This window comes from Tachypleus tridentatus, chromosome 11 (genome assembly GCF_004210375.1).
Source record: "Tachypleus tridentatus isolate NWPU-2018 chromosome 11, ASM421037v1, whole genome shotgun sequence".
NCBI lineage: Eukaryota > Metazoa > Arthropoda > Merostomata > Xiphosura > Limulidae > Tachypleus > Tachypleus tridentatus.
This window is the reverse complement of record NC_134835.1, coordinates 65,804,860-65,827,259: the sequence shown is the minus strand read 5'-3', so window position 1 is coordinate 65,827,259 and position 22,400 is coordinate 65,804,860. Positions and strand designations below refer to the sequence as shown.

General features: G+C 31.5%; 1 protein-coding gene across 1 annotated transcript in view; it reads left to right on the top strand.

Annotated features, from left to right (window-relative positions):
• Positions 1-22,400, top strand: part of LOC143232342 (acetyl-CoA carboxylase-like) — a 124,764-nt gene that overhangs the window by 29,118 nt on the left and 73,246 nt on the right. The window contains exons 5-16 of the mRNA XM_076467646.1: positions 495-633; positions 3,674-3,783; positions 4,878-4,959; positions 9,509-9,607; positions 10,114-10,223; positions 10,894-11,004; positions 14,038-14,247; positions 15,632-15,742; positions 16,558-16,617; positions 18,374-18,699; positions 20,074-20,224; positions 20,525-20,628. Of these exons, the coding sequence (XP_076323761.1) occupies positions 495-633; positions 3,674-3,783; positions 4,878-4,959; positions 9,509-9,607; positions 10,114-10,223; positions 10,894-11,004; positions 14,038-14,247; positions 15,632-15,742; positions 16,558-16,617; positions 18,374-18,699; positions 20,074-20,224; positions 20,525-20,628 (1,613 nt within the window). The remainder of the gene's footprint in view (positions 1-494; positions 634-3,673; positions 3,784-4,877; positions 4,960-9,508; positions 9,608-10,113; positions 10,224-10,893; positions 11,005-14,037; positions 14,248-15,631; positions 15,743-16,557; positions 16,618-18,373; positions 18,700-20,073; positions 20,225-20,524; positions 20,629-22,400) is intronic.

The following is a 22,400-nucleotide window of genomic DNA, read 5'->3' as shown; positions in this document are numbered from 1 at the left end:
GCTGATGTGTATATTCAAAAGTCTTTTTTGCTTAGCATACTTAACCCTTTTTATTTGATAATATTTTAGCATAATTACTCAGACAAGTTTAAAATAAAATGTTATTGCACATAGAAGACAAAATTACAGTTACAAACTGTATTTTTGAATAAAGTATAACTAACTAAGAGAGGTAGCTGAAGAAATTTGAATCATGCAGTAATAAAGATACAGTATCAATCAGATTTAAGATCTATTCACAAACTTTGTATGTGGAAACAAAAAGTAAAAAATAGAGTATATAAGGGTGCTTAAGTCCACAATCCATTCACCATTTTTAGCCAGTCTCTGGATGGTAGTTCTAATGAGCCAGAGTTAAATATTAAAAAGAGATTACTATAACCAGCTCACTAGGGATGAGAAATCTTTTATGGTAATTTGGTAGCATACTTTATGATTTTTGCTCCAAAGATACTTTGAATGTTTCTTTTTTTTTTATTTGCTTAAATATTCAGATCCTGATTGCAAATAATGGAATTGCTGCTGTCAAGTGTATGCGATCAATACGTCGTTGGGCCTATGAAGTGTTCAGAAACGTTCATGTTTTTCGTTTTGTTGTCATGGTTACTCCAGAAGACTTGAAAGCAAATGCTGGTGAGGAGGTGTTTCCATATGATATACTAGAATAAAGTAGAATATTGATACAGACACACACACAGATGTACAAATCAAAGCCACAATCTTTACAATTCAGCCATCAATACCAAGAAAAAGTATAAATGTACAAATTAAGTTTATTACTTGTTTCAAAAATAGTCTCTAAGAAGTACAGATACTGATTACCCATGTTTGTGAAGAAACGAGTTTCCAACAGAGTTTAATTATTTAAATTATCAGTTTATATATACTGAAATTATTATTTCTATTTTCACACAGTAATTTAAATTTTAATCCAAATCAAATACAACCAAATGAACTTGCAATAGATAGAAGTAATAATAATAGTTATCATGCAGATGCTTATATTTAGGTATTGTTAAATATTTTTGAGAAAAGAAGAAATTTTAATTTTCCCATCCCAAATGGTATAGTTTCTTTTACATTTTGAACAAAATTGTTATTTCTCAATTAAAAAGATTTTTTGGACAATTTTTAAAAATATTGATTCTTCCTGTATGATATCTTGTCTCTTCTCACATAATTACTTCTTTCAATTAGTACTGCCCTATATTGGCACAAATTTTCAACGTTTATTGCTAGCCTTTTACTTCTGCATATCAAAATGTAAATGATTATACAGTAGTTCTCCATTGATTGCAGTATTACTTCACAGGTGTGCTTTTTTTTTATCACAAATTTGTCAACATTTTCCTTTATACCACAAATTTAATTTTTTAATACTTCATTACTTTTTTTGCATTTTTGAATTGTGAAAGGTCACTTTTTCAAACTTTTCTTGCTGTTATTTGTCTCATTTGTGTAATTATGCATTTCTAGTTTCTGGTAGTTACAATTACTATAGCTGTTACTGGCACTGAAGGTTTCCTAATCAACAAGATATGTGCATGTTTTCATGTACCCTTTATTACTGTACAAAACATTTCCTGTCATGCCTGCTCCTGGGGTGTCTGACAGGGAGGATGAAAATTTGTACAATCTATCCACCCTGAATATGCTTCCCAGTCAAGATGGATTTGCCCAAGATACCCTCACATTTTATGGAAATAATTAATATGGTTTGTGCTGTCTTATCATTTCTGTGCAGACATTTGGTTTCTTTCAGATGTAGTTCCTGTGGGATCAGTTATTGATTGGAGAAAAGATACCAGCCAGAACACAGGGGAAGACCCCTGATTTCTGGTCCCTCTTCCTACCATTTGTTGAATTTTGGTTCCTGGGGGATCTTGTGTTGGTTGCAACTGGATTATCCATGTATACTCTCACTTGTGTATGATCTGGTATTGTAATATGTGAATTATTATTCTGTATTTTATTTATAATGATTTTGTTCTGTGACAATTATACAAAATACTTTGTTTGCACTACTGTTGACACTTGTGCTTATGTATTAGTTTTATGCTGATACAGCATACAGTTGGGGAATAAACATCAGGAGCAGTATACAGTGTGTGAAAGTTGTTATTGAGAAGACACTAGAGGTATTCTCCTCCTACTATAGGCTGGGAGAAACAATGATGCCAGGGTTTGGACTGAAAATGTCATCCCATAGTGGTTTTCCACCTTCCTATTATTCACTAGATGTTGGTTTGTGGATTATATGTTAATTTGGAAATGGAGATGAATCTTGGTGTAGAAGCTTGTCATCTCTGTCATTTCCTGTTTTGATGTGAAGAGGTATGTGATTTTCTGCCTACTGTGGAACTGAAGTTGAAAGGTCATCCCCTAGCCACTCATTAAGAGTCCCATTAATAGGTAATATATATTTTGATATTCACTTATGTTTTCAACACAATCATAAAAGAGTGAATTGTATATCTTGATCAGATGTGGTGCATTCACCATCTGTGGTGTGATTTTTTTTCTTTCTTCTGGTTCATCACCTCATGGTTTCTCTTTGAGTATTTTCTAAGGGGAGATTATTTACTTTTTCACTGGCCTTCCATCATTTTAGTGTGTGATTTTATTTCTAGTACTTTTGGGAGCTACGGCCACAGACATTTTTCATTAAGATGTAGTAGTCAACAAGTTAAAGATTGTAAAAAATTTTAAAATAATCTTTGGAGTTTTGACTTAGAGTATAGGAAATATACAAGGTTTTGTAAGAACACTTACCTTATAAAATGAATGCACAGAAATATTAATAGACTAAATATGTAGAGGAAGCTTTACTTAAAAAGCAGCAATTCCCTGGTCATAAAACATACACTACTGACACTTTTTTTGACAGCATTGATAGTTAAACCTTTGTCACAATTCTTTTCATGGTTTGCTTACTGATCATTAACAAACAGTTGTGAAAGGACATGAACATTTATATAAGTATGTACACAGTCTGGTACAAGTACATTGAAGTGACATAAAACAGAAGTGAAAATTAGATATTATCATTTTTAATTTTGTTGTTGTGCCATTGAGCAAATGGAATATACAAATTATCAAATAAATAGTGTGTAGGAAATGTATGTGCGTAGAAAACAAACAAACCTTAGCCTCATTCAGTTTACTATGCTGGCTAAATATGTATATACACAGAAATAAATTTGATAACTGCATTAAATAACACAATAAAACCATTTAAATTAAGGGCATTGGAGAAATTAAATATGCAAAAAAGTTGCATAAATAAAAGTGTGTGTGCATATATATATATATATATTTATTATTTTAGAGTTAAGGTTGGAGAGTGCATTCTAATACTAATTAGCCTGTTGTACATATTAAGAGGTTATGAATTAATGAGGTTTTACTATACAACTATAGGGTGTTCGGAAAGTCACTGTGCAGTTTTGTCTGTTAATAAATATACAAGTGCAGAGTGACTTTCCGAACACCTTGTAGATTTCTATACATGCCTTTGTTATGTTTTTCTTTTGTTTTAGAAACAACTGCATAGAGTCTAGATTTGGTTACCGATTTAAGTTTCTTAATTACTGTCTATATATTAATTTGTTTTTAAATACAATAAATTATTGTTATTTACTCTATTACTTTTCTTATTGTCTTGCTGATATAGAGTACATCAAACTAGCTGACCACTATGTACATGTCCCAGGGGGAACAAACAACAATAATTATGCTAATGTGGAGCTGATATTAGATATTGCCAAAAGACTGAATGTTCAGGTATTTCTGTATCTGTTTACATTTCTCAACTATTTAATCTTCCTTGGAATAAGATTTGTTTCTGGTTGTAGGCTGAAGAAAAAAACACACATCACTGTACACGTTTCTCAAGTACACTGTTGACTGTTATGTGAAATGTTAATTCTTTGAAGTGTAGAATTTAGGGTTATTTTCCAGGTTATTCTTGCTGTTTCCTATTTTTTGTACACACATAAAGAAATTATTTGCACTGAAGTTCATACAATTAATACCTAGTTTATGAAGTGTCACCAGAAGGGTGGCTTTCAGTTGGCATCTTGTAAATTGTAGGTTTTGGTTAAAGCAATAGTATGTATTCTCAAAAATGTATTGTCCAAAATAGTTTTTGTGAAAGATATATGCCAGTTGAGAGGTGTTTCTGTTGTGATTGTATGTTTTTGTTTTCTCTATTGATAATTAAGAAATTAATACTTAACTAATAATGGAAGACTTGGCTGTAACAGTAATTTCATGTGTGAACATACAAGTAAATTTTTTTTTTTTTCACTAATCTTGACCAGTATTTGACCAGTTAAATGTGCTTCATTGGGTCCAGAAGGAAATTAAGTGGTATATAATGGAATGTTTTGAAAGAGTTTCTGGGATTTGTAAACAAACATTTTTCTTTAGTATTAAATGTCTCATAGATATGAGTTGTGAGCTAAATCTGTTGTTCTATATTTTGTTGTAATTAAACATTTTTGGTTCTTTAAATATGTACGTATACTTTAGTCGACACACCTATCTCAAGTTTGAATGATTTGCTCTGTTTTCTCGTGTTATTCAGTTTTTGGAGATGAGGAAAGTACATCATACTATTGTATTAATCAGGTTTATCATTATCCCAATTTTTTGACATTGTCTCCTGCCTCTGCATCGAGTTAGGTATTTATTTGCATGTGAAATAAATATGATGAACTAATTTATTATTTGTACATGAAAAACAAATGTGAATCATAAGAGTTGTAAATATCTCTTCTTTCTTATTTAATATGATACAACATGAATATGAGTAAGTAGTGTTTTTGGTTTGCTACTTTTTACTTATGTAAAGTAATAAATATTTTATTATTTAGGCTGTGTGGGCAGGATGGGGTCATGCATCAGAAAACCCAAAACTTCCTGAGCTCTTGCACAAAAATAACATTGCTTTCATGGGTAAGTAGTTTATTTTAATTTTGTATTGACATTTTTCCAAACATGAAAATTGTTAATGTGTTAAATTTTGAACTTCTCTCATTCTTTTCAAACCTGTTGTAGTAATGATAATATGTTGATTTTTATGTATATGAACATTATTTATTTTTAACTGTTTAAACTTTTCTTACAATAAATTAGGAACTCTTATTACATTTAGTTTTTTACAAGTGAATTTTTCTGACACGTGTTTGGTGTATGGACTGCTTAAAGCAGTTCAGATTCTAAGTTTTTTCAAAATTATATTGTTTGAAACAAATTAATTCAAATACATTACATATCCCTTCTCATGTAACAGCTATTCTCAACCTTCTACTGTCCTCTAATGCATTAAAAAGAAACTTTTACTCTCTTGATGCGATGCATTAGCCTTTATTTTTTTGTATTGTTAAGTTTAAGCTGCTAATTTAGCATACCTGGAACATGCAATAACCCTTTGTCAATAGGAAGTGCTTTCTCCTAGAGTAGCTGACTTCCTCTGTATTATTCTACATGTACATCAATTTCTGTATTGGCATGCTGTAAGTTGAATGTGTTTTCTTACTTTCAGTTTTTAATATGTTATGTATTTCTGTTTGTATTTTGCTACAACCAGACTAATTTTGTTTGGGTAATTATTCCATTTCCGAGTGCTTAGATCTGTCATTTTCTACTATTTTTGTGAATTATGAAATTATAATTTACTATCTCTACCATTACAGTTTCTAATGTTTTTGTAAAGTCACGTAATCTGGTTACCTAGGCCTCAGGATTGACACTGCCTCTTTAGGTGGTGCAAATTTTGGTTCATTGGGAATTTATTCTTCCCCAGACATGTTGGCACGTTTATCAGCTGGATGGTTTAAACAGCATGTTTCCATTTCAGGCAGTTTTTGAAGAATTCCTCCCTTCAAATTCCATTCCTCCAGTTATTTAGGTTTACTAAGTAAAAACTGTTTGATATTTTCTATTTCACTGAATATAGAGGTTGAAGCTGAGTAATTTTTCTCTCATTTATGTTCAGGGATTAATATGCCCTGAATCTAAAGTAGTTTCAGAAAAACACACTTTGATATTTCCTTGTTCTTCAAATCCTTATTTGTATTCACAAATGTTAAATCCCCTTTTACTCCTCTGGGGTTTGAATTCCGAGACTTTTGTCTGATGTTCACAGGCACAGTTTTTGAAGATTCTTCTCACTCTTACTAATATTTACCATTTCTTCTCCCCTATGCACTTTTTATCATAGGCTTTTCGTTGTTCTTTTGACAAATTTTCAGGAACCTCAGATCCTTTCTTTGATCAACTTTGGCCAGACTAACTTTATTCCCTCTTTCCCCACTTACATGGTTACTTTGTTGTTGGAATATGTTTGCTTGAGTGTACCCCACCTACCCTCAGGGACATACAAGTGGATGTATTTTTTCTTGACACTGTATTTGGGAGTCATTTTGATCTTTGGAGTTCCATATTGATGTGGCCATGTTGTATAATTTCCTGTCATCCCTTGCTAATCAGTTATCACAAAATTCCACCTTGGTGTCTCTTGATTATATTGGTGTTTCCCTTTCTCCTCCTTCTATGCCTTATTCCTACAGCTTGATATTCTTGCCGTTATCACCATTTTTCTCATTCTCATCATGAACATCATCAGCAGAATCAGTGACCACACAGAGGGATCAGGTCCTATGGGAGTCATGCTTCAATGTTTTACCACCATTTGGGAGGTATTCCCTTCCAGTTGTCAAGTTTTGTAGATTTTTGTTAGAGGTTCACTTTCTTGAATTCTGAGTTTATTTTCTTTTTTTGTCTCTTTTCCCATTCCCTCCTGCATGGGATCTGGTCTCTGGTTATTGTCTCTTTAAAGCAGAGTAACTTTTTACAAATACACCTCTGAGCCTGTGTTTTCCAATCTTTTGTTGTCTCCAAGAAACCCAGGATTGGAGACCTTTCATTGACCTCTGTCATTTCTATCAATTTCTGAATCCATGAAGGCATTACTGGTCTTTTGTTGGGTTTTCTGTTCTGGTCTTTTGATGACCAAGTTTGACATGATGCATGCAAATCTTTACATTCCCATTTTTTCTTCCTCTTATCTTTTTCCTCAGTTTGTTCGTGAGGGTTGTGATTTCCAGTTCTGAGTTCTGTCTTGGCTTGTTTTGGATCCTTTTGTGTCATGTTAGATTGTCAGAGCTTTTGCTCTCCATCTACATATGTAGATCACTGGCTTCTTCTGTCTCCTTTCTGTTCAGCATCTGCCACAGGAGTTTTCTTTAATTCCCACCTCAGTTGAACTCAGTCTTCTCCACTCTGTATTCAGGATACTGAGCAGTTTATCCTCAAGGCTCTTTCCTATTCTTCTTTCTGCCAGCTTTAGTGGTTCTATCTGTTTTGAGAATTTTGTTATTGATGGAAACTTCCACTTGGATCCCTTGGATCTTCTAGTTGTCCCCCATCTTCACTTTGAACTAACCATGCTTACTTGTTGGACAAGGACAATATTATGGATAGATGTCCTCTTCCATTTCCTCATCTGGATGTTCAACTTTTCACGTTTCTCTTATGGGTTGGAATGCATATCTTGATTCCCAGAAAATTTCTGGGACTTTGTCACTTGCTGAATGTGGGCTTCATGCCAGAACTCATTATTGTTTATTGGGTTATGTCTCATTTCCTCCATGTTTTGATGGGGGCAGGTAGTTATGGTACATTTAGACAACTCCATAGTACTTTCATAAATATTATACAAGGGGGTACAAATCTATGTTCCTTTCTTTTCAGACCTTGGACCTCATATTTCAGGTCCATATGCATTGGATAAAACTCTTAGATTACCATATTTCTAGTACTTTGAACCTTGTTGTAGATCACATATTGTGTCTATACAAGGTCCTTCTCAAGAATGGCCCCTGAATCCTCAGTGTCTGACACTGCATGTTGTTTCTATCCTTACCTTCTTATTCAGACCTTCTACTGTGTCAGTTTTACTAGCAATATTGGTCTGCTTTTTGTTGTTGGTCTCTTTTACATGAATTCTGTCCCTCCAGTTTTTCTGTTCCTTGCCATTCCCACTTTATCTGGCTGTTTGATCAAAGTCTTCTTGTATTTTCAAGTGTTTCTGGTTATAGAGCAGTCTTGTTGAACAAGCATTGTTTGCTTCTTAATACTAGTTGTGAGACATAAGATACTTTATTATTAGTTGAGTGGGAGTTCCAAATCTTCTTTTTAATATTGGGTGCCAAGTTTCTTTTCCCTGTTGTTGTGTTTAAATTGAACTTGTTCTTTACTTTCTTGTACTGCTGGGATCAGGATAGTTCTCTGTTCTTGTGGTTGAGGCTTAGACACAGTCTCATAATTCTGATTTGTTGTACTTCCTGTCACCTACATTTGATTTAGACGTTTGTCTGAAGGTTCCTGTTTGCTTATTTTCTCATTTTAATTCTGGATGCTTGAAGTATATATTTATTTACAGTTGGGGATTTGATGTGTGTCTTATTGATGGTCTGCTTGCCTTGGCCACAATACTAGTTTTGTTATTTTTGGCAGTACCTTGCCTCATAATACCAAGGATGGGGCCTTGTGTTGGTTATGTGTTGTTATTTTGTTTTCCAAGGTCTTTTCTGTTGACAGTCCTGACCCAGATGCTGCCTTTCTCACAACACCTCTTTGAGGGCAGAGAGTATACTTGCTTCAGATGTGCAGTTCCTTACAGAGTGTGCTTCCCATTAATTACAAAACACCTTTGGTCGATTTTCTGTTGACAAAGGATTCACTATTTTAACATTGGAACATCAAAGTTTTTGTTGCTGTTCACACTATAAAATATTGGTGTAAGATCATGATGTACAGAGATCCACTGATGATAGTTATACTAACTAGATTGCATTTGTTACCATTTGAGCATTGGACCATAGGCTGTATTAGGTACATTGAATTTATTACATGTAGTAATGTCAATAACGTTTTAATACAGTTATCCTCGAGAGGTTTGACTCAAACTGTTTAAGTTATATCATGTAACAGTATTTAAACTTTGGAGATTTTGTGAGTTGTTGCAAATAATTTTAATAATAATAAACACTATAACATTAACAGAAGCGAAGATTCCTGTTGATAAGTTTTGATGATTTAAAATGTCATTAATTTCTTAGTTACCTATGTAAGATTCTATATAAAAGAAAAATTAATTAAATTTAACTGTTTTAACATTTGTAACATGGACAAAGCTGGTTTATTTCTTCATTATAGATTTTGTACATGTTAGACCTTTAGAAAAGGTATAAGGAAAACTTAAAATCAGTTAAGGAAGTGTATAAATGTTGTCTTGATGGGTGTTGGTTCTCCAAATATTCCAAGGTAAAAATGTAATGGTGGTATATGTGGAAAAGCGTACATTGTAATATTCTGTAAACCATGTTCCCTTTTCACTCTTCAACTATATTTAACTTGCTAGTGTATTTGGAACCAATAATCCTTTTTATTGAAGTACTATTTAAAGTTATATAATCAAGTCATGTTTCTTTCTTTGAAGGACCACCTGAAAAAGCCATGTGGGCACTTGGAGACAAGATAGCTTCTTCAATTGTTGCACAGACAGCAGGAATTCCTACTTTACCCTGGAATGGTTCAGGTGATTTACTCTCTTGAAGTGCCTCACAGTTGTTAAGAGCTAAGCTTTTCCACATAATGACTTAAAACCCAAAATGTTAATTTGTAATAATAGACATAATACAATTCTGTCTAAATATACTGAATTTTCATTGCAATTTTTTATGACACAAAATTTCTCACTTTCTGTTGTGTTTCTGAAATGGTAACAAAATGCTGTTATATTGAGTTAGGTTTCATTAAGAAAGAGTAAGTATTTTTATAGACCAATATGTCTGTTAATTTAAATTCAAATCAGATATGCTTTAAAACAAAATACTATATCTATTTTTCATTTTATGTCACACAAATTGCTATCCAGGAAATTGTTTGTTTATATTGTTTATTTATATGTAGTACAAAATCTTAAATTACAGCAAATTAAATTATTTTTAATTCTGAACTTGCCTTGTATGATTACAAGTGCATTAAGTATTCTTGTTTTATGTTTTTTTGTGTATTTGATTATTATGATATTATATTTTATAGGATTGAGAGCAGAATGGAATGAATCCTTCTTGAAAAACCACAAGAGAGTAAAAATTCATCCTGAACTATATAAAAAAGGCTGTTTAGAGGATGTTGATGAAGCTTTAGCAGTAATGATTGTTTTTATTATTATAATAAATTGTAAAATAATTTATTTTGTAATTAGTGAAATTATTCATGTGCAGTGAAAGAAAAGAAGAAAAGTATGTGATAAAATGAATTAGAACTTTTTTTGTTTATCTTATTTCAGTATGACATTTGTTTTGAGTTTTACAAATTACTTCACAGTTTCAACTTTTAAAGTTTTGCATTGAATCCCGGTGGCAAAGCAGTAGTCTGCAGATGTACAGTAGTGGAAACTGGGTTTTGGTACCCTTGGTGGGCAGAGCACAGATAGCTAATTATTTAACTTTGTGCTTAACTTCAAACTTAACCTTACATCAAACCTAGCCTTTCACATTTTTTTTTGTTATTTTATGTTTCATGATTTTAGTTTCTATAAGGAGCTGTTAATTGTCTATCAAAGGAATTAAATGACGTGGGTAACCCATTAGCTGTTTTACATAGTTTTGCTGCCAGTCTTCATTAGCCTTATTTTTTCTGTTGTGTTTAAATCTCCAGAAAGAATTTGTGTTGTTCTGAAATATACATTCCAGAACATAAAATACAGTATGCACAAGAATAGAATGTTTCAAAACTACTATTTTTGTGTATGATAACATTTTATATTTTTGTTAAATCTGTTTATATGCATTTTAATGAAGAATTTTGACTTTTTAGGCAGCACAAAACATTGGTTTCCCTGTTATGATCAAGGCATCAGAAGGAGGAGGAGGAAAGGGTATAAGAAAAGCAGAAAACACAGATGACTTTCCAAATTTGTTTCGCCAGGTAACTGGACAAGGCATTCTGAGTTTGTGTACAATGTTAGGGAAAGTATTGTACAATATATAAACTTTTAGTAATTTATTAAAGTTGATATTTTTTTAAAAATATGTGTAGGCTACTGTTTAAAACATTACTTTCTGAAGTTAATTCACCCTATGGAAACTACACATTACCATGACATTTTGTATATTTTGACACAAAATTTTATTTATATTATGTGTAAGCCACTTTTTTAAATTATATTTTGTATGAATATAGTTCTCAGAGGTGAAATGGTAAAGTGATAGTATGATTATTGTTAAGATGGGAGGTTTACAAGCACAACAGGTTTGCATGGAGAGCCTTAACAGACAGTCATGGATCAAAGGCCGTGCCATCATGTTTGTTAATTTGTATTCAAAATTTTATTGAAGTACTATTTTATGAATTTATGTCATTAAGTTTAGTATCAAACTGTAATTGAAATTTTAGTATTATACGTTATTCAATTACTTAATTTAAAGTAACTATTAAAATACTCAAACATCAGTTTTTATGTTGCATGGTATGTTGAATTGTGGAATGTATCATTGGTTCAAATTACGTTTGTGATGTCAAAATGCTAAGTCTTCAGTTTTGTAGAAATTAGTAACTCAAATTACCAATATTGACAAGTTAGAACATAAACTAAAAACCTCCTGTCAGTTGTATTTGTTATCATAAATATACTAAATCAAACACAGTGGCTGCCCCACTCATCTTTTTCTCATTTTTGTAAATGCAATCTTTTGTACACTTACTTCTATATATGACATATGAATAACCAATGAAAAAGCTCAGAATATTCCTCCAGTATTTTTCTAAGCCATTTTCAAGTGTTATGATATCATCTTGTTTTTTCAAAACATAATTTCAAGGAAATAGGTTGATTCTTTAGTCTGCTCAAAATTTCTTATATTTTGAGATTGAAATACACCTTAGTTATGAAGATTGACAAATTATAGTGCAATTCTGTGTATCAGTGTAGTAACTTAAGGTATTTTGGTAATTTCACTATACATATAAAATCTAAAAGAATTATTTTGTGTCATATCCTTATGTGTGAAATTTTAAAAAAGTGTAGGCAGTATATGACAAGCAGCAACTGAGGACAAAGGTCATAACTAGAAGAGATAATTGTTTGCTTTAGTTCTTTATTTAATGTTTTAAGAAAAATAAATTTAGAATGTATTTGTAAATAGTAATAATGTATTATAAATGAAATGTGATTGTATCTTACAAAATGCTAGTCTACTAAAACACAGCAGATACAGATCACTTTGTAAAAGTCAGTTTTATATTACTGTATAAGGCAACATGAGTGCATATGTGCTAACACACTGTAACTTCTGTATTGTTAACCAGCCATGATTGAAAGATCTTTATTTATTTTTGTTAAAAATAATAAACAAATAAATAGGTGTATAATGGATGGTCCAAAAGAATGGTTTTATTCACCATGAAAAAGTCCTTTGTCCTGCAGGCATTGTGGATTGCTGTTTTGTCTTGCTGAAAGATCCAGTCATTTCTGCACAAGCGAGAGCCTTCAGTCAATAAGGATGCTCTCTCTAACATGTCAATGTAGCCAGCTGCTGTTTGATGCTCCTGTATAACCTGAAGCTCCATTGTTCCATGGAAGGAGAAAGCACCCCCAGATCATGATGGAACCTCCTTCACTGTGTTGTGTAGAAAATGTCTCCGGTGGGTTATCCTTATTGTGCCAATAACATTGGAAACCATCTGGACCATCCAGGTTAAATTTTTTCTCATCAGAGAACAAAACCTTCATCCACTTTTCTACAGCCCATGTTTGGTGCTTCTCAGCAAAGTTTAACCGAGCTGTTTCGTGGTGTGGAAGGAGGTGTGGCCTTTGAAGATGTTTACGGTTTTTAAAGTCTTTCTCTCGTAGATGCCGTCTTATTGTTCTTGAGCTGTATTCTGCATCCGTAAGGGCCTTAATCTGGTTCAACGATTGGCTGGTGTCTTGCTCGACGCGGGAAAAATTTTCTTGGGCCGATCACTTGAAATTCTTGTTCCGCATTCCTCAGGGTCCTTTAAGAAATTTGCAACAGCGGTTTTACTATGTTCAGTCTCACCAGCGATGGCACATTGAGAGAGAACTGGCTTTTGTAGCTCGACAATTCTGCCATGTTCAAACTCTGTCAACTTTTTAGCATTTGCCATGTTTTTACCCAATGTAACTCTGTCAACTTTTTAGCATTTGCCATGTTTTTACCCAATGTAACACAGGAGATATTGACAATGCTAATGCTTGAACACAAATGACTAAATTTTGTCACATGATTACTGATTAATGCTTCGTTTCAGTATAGTTTAAACTTTTGACCAGCTAGTATTTAGGCTAATTTCATAGTGTTCATGTTTTCACTGTTAAATGTTAAAAAGTTTTGTTTTTTTAATTTTCTCTTTTCTTATTTTCATCTTTTGAAGCTCTATTCAAATAAGTGGTTAAGTCTAACAATGCAAAATGCATATTTTTTTCTTTATGTTCATTGACCTTAAGATTTTGGCCAGCAGTGTATTAATATTTTGCTTAACATTTATGAAAATTAGTGTATATGAAGTTTTCAACTTTCAACAATGATTTTACTGCATTTAACAAGAATTAATTTTATTCTGAACTTGCAGATTTTATTTTCCCTTGCATATTATTGGAGACAAAATCCTTTTTGTGTAGCTATTTCAGTTTATTGAAATAACAATTAATATAGTTCATAATATAGTTAGTGGAATTAAAAAACAAGTTAAATTTAGTTATGTCATTTTTTTTCACTATGATTATTCATAGATTGCCAAAATGTTTCAACTTGTGTAAAATGTGTTGTTTTTTTTTAGTTATTAGTGATTCCACAAATAAATAATTTATAGGTTACTGAAATTTTTTATTTATTGTTACAGAAACTAGAGTATGAATGTATAAAAGAAGATACAGAGATTACACAATAAAACTTGTTTGTTTATAGATGCTTTATTCTGTAGCAAGTTGTCGTTACATAGGTACAAGCAGAAGTGCCCGGATCTCCAATATTTATTATGAAACTAGCAATGTGTGCTCGCCATTTAGAAGTACAGTTGCTAGCTGACCAGTATGGGAATGCAATATCTGTTTTTGGTAGAGACTGTTCTATTCAGCGACGCCATCAGAAAATCATCGAAGAGGCTCCTTGTGTGATTGCAAAACCTGATGTTTTTGAACAAATGGAGAAGGTGAGAAAGTGATTTAGAAACAAAATGTTAGTGAAAGGAAGTTAACTGAGAACACTGAAAGTTGCACTTATTACAGCTGTTTGTAAAACTTGGGGAATGTGTTCATGAAATTATCTTACATTATAAAATATTGTTGTATTTTTTTCAGTGGATTTCATAAATAAGATTTACTGCCTAATGTACTCAAATTATACATGAAATGTTATTAATTTTACTTGAACTGTAGTTCTCTATTCGTAGTACAATATCAGCGTGAACCATCAAAGAACATTTGTGTTGTTGTTACTTTCTTTAGTAGGGTCAGATCACTTAACTGTTTGTTGTGGGACTGCTCTACAATTTTCACAGGAAGCAGAGTTACCTCGATAATTCTCATGGTACATTTTTATGATTTGTCAAAAGAAAGAAGATGAATTCTAAGTAGAATTATAGGCCTGGAATAGCCAAATGGTTAAGGCGCTTGATTCGTAATCTCAGGGTTGTGAGTTTGAATCCCTGTCACACCAAACATGCTTGCCCTTTTAGCTGTGGTGCATTATAAAGTGACGGTCAATCCCATTATTTGTTGGTAAAAGAGTAACTTAAGAGTTTGGCAGTAGGTGGTTATTACTAACTGCATTCCCTGTAGTCTTACACTGTTAAATTAAGGATGACCAGTGCAGATATCCCTTGTGTAGTTCTGACTGAAATTCGAAAACAAACAAAGAAGTAGAATTATAGTATTTTCAAACAGCTTTGTTTCTGGTTTTGAAGGAGTTAAAATACAGCTTCTGCCATTTGCTTACATCGTAATACAGATGTATTAGCCTTTTATGTTACGATGCTATAGTTCAACTATGAAATTATCAGCTTTTTTTTCTCCACTTTCTTACCTAAATTCAAGGTGAGTCCTAGATTTTTTTTTTTTTTTACCAGCCTCTGACCCCTTATCTGGAGATTGCTTGCCTCATAAGAGATAGAAAAAAAATTCTTTACTGATGTTACCAGTTGTCTTTTCACTGTATTGTTAGCAGGATCTCAACTGTTCAGCAAGAGATATTTCTTTATTTAATAAAGTGTTTAATTTTGATTTCAACTTCAGCACCATTTATTGTCTTTTATTTCACCAGTCCCAAATTCCTGTTTGTTTTCCTCCATATACTTGCCCCATAAATTTCTTGTTGCAGAAACTGTGTAACTATGTGTTATATCTATTCATGATATATCACAACAGTAATTTTAGCTGTAATATTGTTTTTCCTTTTCAGACATATCATTTTCCTTTATAGTTTTAATTTACTGATAAAAGTTGTTTTTTGGATTTTTATAATTGTTGGATGTTTAAGAAATATATTAATTCATTCCCCATTTAAAATACCACACGCTGGTGTTTTTAATTTTGTAGGCTGCAGTAAGATTGGCTAAGATGGTAGGTTATGTCAGCACAGGTACTGTAGAGTACTTGTATGATGAAGATGGAAATTTTTACTTTCTGGAACTCAATCCTAGGCTCCAGGTTAGTCGCTTCTGAAGTAAAAGTCACTGTGTATTGTTACTAGCTTTTAATGGCTTCATTGTAGAGTGTAAGAATGAAAACTAGGATTATTTCAACTTTAACATTTGTAGAATTTATAGTTATTACTAAAAATGAAATTAAGTGCACTATTTTCCTGTCCCCTTTTCCAAAGTATTATCATTACGAACAACTAAATAAAGTGTAGTCATTTTTTTAAAACATAATTAAGTGAAGATTAACTTTTAAGGTAATGTAATGTTAAAATATATATTTCTTGTATAATACAAATTAAATTCTGTTCTGATCATGTCAAGGGTGTAATATGTTTCTGGTGCTCTAATATGTTACTCAACTATTAATTCCTTGTGATACTCATGTGGCTGAGGGCATGTTAATATGATTTTGTTGCTGTAACATGTAATTCATCTGTTCATTCAGTGTGGTAATATTTTGGTGAAAGGTTTATTAATATGTTTCTGGTTTTATAACATATAAGTTGTATATTCATTCTGTATAAGGTAATCTTGTGACTGAGGGTGTATTAATATATTTGTGGTACTGTTATCTACTAATCATGTGATAATTTATATGTTTTTAGTGTTGTAACATGCAACTCATATTCATTCTGTATAAGGTAATCTTGTGATTAAAGATTTGTTAGAATTTTGCTGTGACATATTCTGACTTGCATATTCTTTCTTTATATAGAAGTCATGTGTTTAAAAGTGTGTCAGTATGTTTATTGTGCTGTAACATATAATTTGTCTGTTCATTCAAAGCTGTTGTATTGATAGTTTCTTCAATACCATTTCTAGGTGGAACATCCTTGCACAGAAATGGTGGCTGATGTTAACCTTCCTTCAGCTCAGCTTCAGGTTTTTAATAGTTTAATATTCTTTTTATCAATAAAGTTGTGTGAAATTTCATTACATTTTCTTTTTGAATTCCAGTATTCATGTTAACATTCTTTGAAGTACCTCTGTTTAATCCATTATTGCTAGTATATGCCTATATATCAGAACTGTTTCCTTGTACATAAAATAAAAAATAACAAAAGAAATATTATTTCAATAACATTAATTTAATCTGAGAATGATTGTTTATTTTACTTTAAGTAGAGCAGAATTCATGAAGTACAATTATTGTTAAAAATGAAATCTGTGTTTTCTTTTACCGCCCCTGAAAGAGTATTTTTTTATCTTGTCATTATTTTTCTTTTGCTTGTGTAAATAATTAATGTATTAGTGTTCCCTTGCCTTGCTAATTTTTGTCACTGATATTAAATAATAGATGCAAATTAAAAGTAATGTAGACATTTTTATTTCATTGGAACCTAAGATTAATTTAAATAATTGTATGAAATTTAAAAATTGCAGCATGGAGTGAACTTTTGAAAACTTTTTTTTTTCACATGCTTGCAGAGTGATTAAATCTCAGTGGATAGTGTAGAATCTGTACTTAAAGTGATACTTTAGAATTTAGTAGGTGTTTAATAGTAAGCTAGGGTAAATATTTGTAGTTTTATCTATATAACAGAATTAAAAGATGATTATTTTGTTAGAATTTTTTTAAAATTTGTATATTTTAGCACTATTATTATGTATGCTCTAGCTGTAGGGGAATTTGTGGTGTGAAACACTATATACATTTGTTGTATTCAGAAGTAAATGGTTAAATATGGATGAATTATTTATTAAAATCGATAATTAATAAACATTTGTGTGATATTTTAGCACAAATAATACATATATAATATGTGTATGTGTATAACAAGTACTGATAATTGAAATTTGTGTTTAAATAAACTGTTAAAAAGATAAGTTAATAACTTGAGATTGAGATTTGTATGCATCATTAGCAATAATTGATAATACAGTTATGACAGAAAGTGTTTGTACCTCTAAACCTCGAATGGTTTTTTGCTCATAACTTAAAAAGTATCATGATGAGGCTAATAGAAGTATAATATATTATAAATATTATACTAACACACATCTACATAAATTTTTATGTAATTTAAATGACAAATAAACTGTTTATAAACAAATAACCAAAAATTGGAGGAGCAGAAAGTGTTCGCACAGTTCAGAACTTGTGAAAAAACTGATATTCCCGTAACAATTTTGTTTACTTTGGTGAATAAACTACATTATACCATTCCAGAACTAGACACTGGGTTCATAATTATTGGAATTTAGCCTGCAAAAAATGTACTTCTGGCAATTTAGCGCCATCTCTGTCATTATCTGCTTGGTCATCATGGTGAACAGGAAACAACTGTCCAGTGATTTAAAAAACCGAATTATTGTTACACAACTGACCATTAAAGTAGACGCACGAACACTTTCTGCCCTCCTATGTTTGGTTATTTGTTTATAAACAGTTTATTTCTCATTCAATTTACATAAAAATGTATGTAGATGTGTGTTAGTATAATATTTATAATATACTATACTTTCATTATCCTAATCATGATACTTTTTATGTTATGAAGAAAAACCTACTCATGACGCTGGGGTACGAACACTTTCTTTCGTAACTGTATATGTATGTGCATAATGTCAAGCATTTGTAGTATGTTCATGAAAACTTTTAAGTCTTAATGGATTCATTCTTGTACTTTATGTCCAGATTGCTATGGGTATTCCTCTTCACAGAATTAAAGACATCAGGCTTCTTTATGGAGAGTCTCCAGTTGGTGACTCTGTGATAAACTTTGAAAACCCACAACATAAACCTCAACCTCTGGGCCATGTGATAGCTGCTAGAATTACTTGTGAAAATCCTGATGAAGGTTTCAAACCAAGTGCTGGCACAGTTCAGGAACTCAACTTTCGCAGCAACAAGAACGTCTGGGGTTATTTTAGTGTGGGAGCTTCTGGAGGTCTTCATGAGTATGCCGACTCTCAGTTTGGCCACTGCTTCTCTTGGGGTGAAGATAGAGAGCAAGCAAGGGAGTATGTTTAATGTCATACTTATGAACATGTTTATCTTTAGATGCCTCAATATAAACTAAAGTGTTTATTTCTACAAAGTAATATTTCAATTTCTTTTGTAAATTAACCAATTTGTGTTACTGAGAATTTAAAGTGATAATGTTTTGCTTTAAGATACATAGCTTACAAGCTGATGTCCCTATCCTTTGGGTTATGAACTTAAAAACATGTGATTGTGGATTCTTTGATAAATAACAAAAATTCTAATTTTTTTGCAATTTATTTATAACTTACTATATCATTACAGTATTCATTTACCCCACCAAAAGTTTTGTATAAACTTTAAGAATTTGTATTGTTTGTACTTAAAACATGCTATACATTGTACTATGGTCAGGGAACTTTGAAGGAAGAGGTAGCTGTCAAAATAGTGATGGTAGGCATACTTTCTGATAAACTGCTTTTAAACCCATCTCTTTTACAGTGTTTCATATTATTATTATTAAGTCATAAGGTCACAGGTTAAAGTAAGAACCAGGTATAACTCATGAAACAGCTCTTCATATCAGCATTATGGTAGCTATTATAGTATAAACTTCATTGGGTTTTATGTATTATTGCAATAACAATACCTCCAAATTTAAAGTGATTCAACTGAATCAATTTGTCTGAAAGTATCACATTTGGTACATGGAGGGACTTGTTAATAAGTATACGTTTTATTAGCATCGATGCAGTATTATCTTATTGTACTTGCAAAAGGTCATATGATGGTTTTTATGCTGTTTTATTTCATATATGAGTGATAAATTCATCTAGAAGAATTTTTCCTCACATTGTAATTGAACCATCACCAACATGTTCTTTGTGATGCTACTGTTAATTTTGTGTGAGAAATGGCAAGAAACACTTCTCAACATTAAGCTAGAATATGGATATATTTCAACAATAATTACTTCATTTGTCATGGGTAAGTCTGTATTAAGTTCATGAGCAATTGATTGGTATTTTCACATAAGTGAGGGTTGTGCTTATTACATATTACATTACATGCTAACCTTTCACAACCTTGTACAGGCTGTCTTATGACAGCTCTAACAGTCTGAATATCCATAAAAATGTCTTCTCACCATTTGAAAATTATATAATAAAGTTATATAGCAGTTAATAACATAATTGGAGCAAACAGAATAAGAGTACAGTTGTTATAAAGCTGATAGTATGTTTGTATAATTGTGAACAATGAAAAGTACTTTATAGTGACAAAATATTGTTGAAATATTCTACATTTGTTATTGTTTTAAACTAGTAATAAAGTTTTTTTGTATTCCATTTATTCTGTCTTTAAGCTTCATTTGCTTTAATCTTTAGTTAAAAAGATAAATATTGTTTCAGAAACCTTGTACTAGCACTGAAAGAACTGTCCATCAGAGGAGACTTTCGTACCACAGTGGAATATTTAATCACCCTGATAGAAACAGAAGACTACCAGCTGAACCGAATTGATACAGGGTGGCTGGATCAACGCATTGCTGAAAGAGTTCAGGTATGAGAAATAGGTTTGCTTTTTTAATCAGTTCATGATAATAAAATGACTGAAAATTGTATCATTTCATTGAAAAGGTTTGTATTTACATTTATCAGATTCCCCAAAACACTATTAAATTTCTTTTTTGTTGTTGGTATTGTTGTTGTTAGCCTCTAAAAACATTACATCCAATAAACTTTAATAAGTTTGTTTTGTTTAGGTGACTATGAGTATAGCCAATTAGTTTTTATTACTGAAATACACCATGTGATTATGTACAAAATTTGTGACAGAATTAATATTTCTTTCTCTTTCCAGTCTGAAAAACCTGACACTATGCTGTCTGTTATTTGTGGGTCTCTTCATATAGCAGATAGAACAATTCTAAAAAACTTTCATGACTTCCAAAGTTCTCTCGAAAAGTGAGTATTAAGCTGTCTTTAATAGTTGCACATTCATTGAGGTTGTCTGTTTCATTAATGGAATTAAGCAGCAGTGCTTAGTATAATTTAGAGTGTGAAAGAACTGACAGGAAATTTTACAAAAAATTGTAAATTAGTTTGAAATCAAAAGAAAAAGAGTGCTTATATTACAAAGATATTTATCAAACTTGAAACAGTTGTAATATAGTTAATTCAAAAGGTTTACATCAAATGAATGTTACACATGCACTGCTTTGAAGAAGATCAAAAGTAAATGGTTAATAATTTAACTTTTCCTTGTGTTTTTTTAATGTTTGTCTTTGTTTACTATATTATCTACTTGGATCATACATTTTTAGGTTTTATAACATAAATTTTATGTATCAGAATTGTATACTTGCTTTTCTTCACAACAAAGAACTGATACTTTATTAGACTGCTTATAACATTTTTATACATTCCATAGTTCTTGAACTTTTCCTTTTTGTTTCTAACTTCGACTGTGGTACTTGGAACTAATCATCATTAATTAGGCTATAGTCCTCTGTCAGTAGGAAAATGACACAACCTTCATTTAGAGTAATCTCCGTGAGCAATAACATTTGAAGAAAAGCTGATTTTGTTATCTAGCAATGCTTTATTCAGACATTTTTATTTTAAATTAAGAATTAACAAAGTTTTTGTGTTTGTTAAAGTTTTATACTTTAATGTAGTCTATTTCCATAATTTTTTTTATTATAAGAAGGGAAGATGTACCAGTTTGAATATTGATTTGAATTATTCTGAGTTTAATTATTTTTTAATCAAATTTGTTCTTTTCTTCAAGTGTTTCTGCTAAGGTTTTTTGACAGTACAATAATCTGTTGTTTTCACTTAACATACAGGTTTCATTAAGTACTTTTCCATTTTGTCATTGCATCAGTGACTTCAGTCTGTATACTAGAGGCATACCAGGCCAATTTTTATGTGTGTCTGTATATATAAAATGGTTTTGTGGATTATCTAGTTTACAAATTTCTCTTTCCTAGTTTTTAACATCTCCAGAGTCATTCAATACTGCAATGGGGACTGTAAACCCACTGACATTCAGTGAGGTTATTACTATTGTGCACTAAGTGGTTGGTTCCATTCTGATTTTGGAACCAGGATTCTCAGTCTCTTATTTCTGTTAATTCAACTGAGTTTGCTACTTCTCTTGATGAGTTTTACCATTGTTGTTTCCAACCAAACTCATGCTTCAACAACTGTGGCAGGAAAAGCATATATAATTCATTGTGTAGCTTTGTGCTTAACAGTAAACAGCTAAATAATATTATTTGGTGTCTATTATTATAATCATTTCTAACAGAAACAGAAGGGTTTCTACTATAATGAAGAGTTAAGGTGTGACATTTTATTAACAGCAGCTTTTGCATATCATTCCTTCTCTCCCAGTAGGAATCATTGAATGTCACTTTCATCCTTTATTGCTTGGATTATACAAGTACATGTCTTGTTTTCTTTAGTTGTTTTTATGCTGAGTTATAGGATACTTTTTTAGCTTTATTGGGAAACTTCACACACATCTGTTTTTAACCAAGTGTTTTAAATTTTATTCTTCAGTTGTGTTCCACTTATCATGGTTTCTTTGTTTCTGTTCTTTTTTTATATTATTATGGTGCCTTACTTTATGACATTACTTTCAGAGAAAACTGAGAGAGCATAACTAGAGTTTAGTTTTTGTTATTGTTTTTTTTTTTTTTTTCTTTTAGAAGCTCAGATCTCTCACTTTG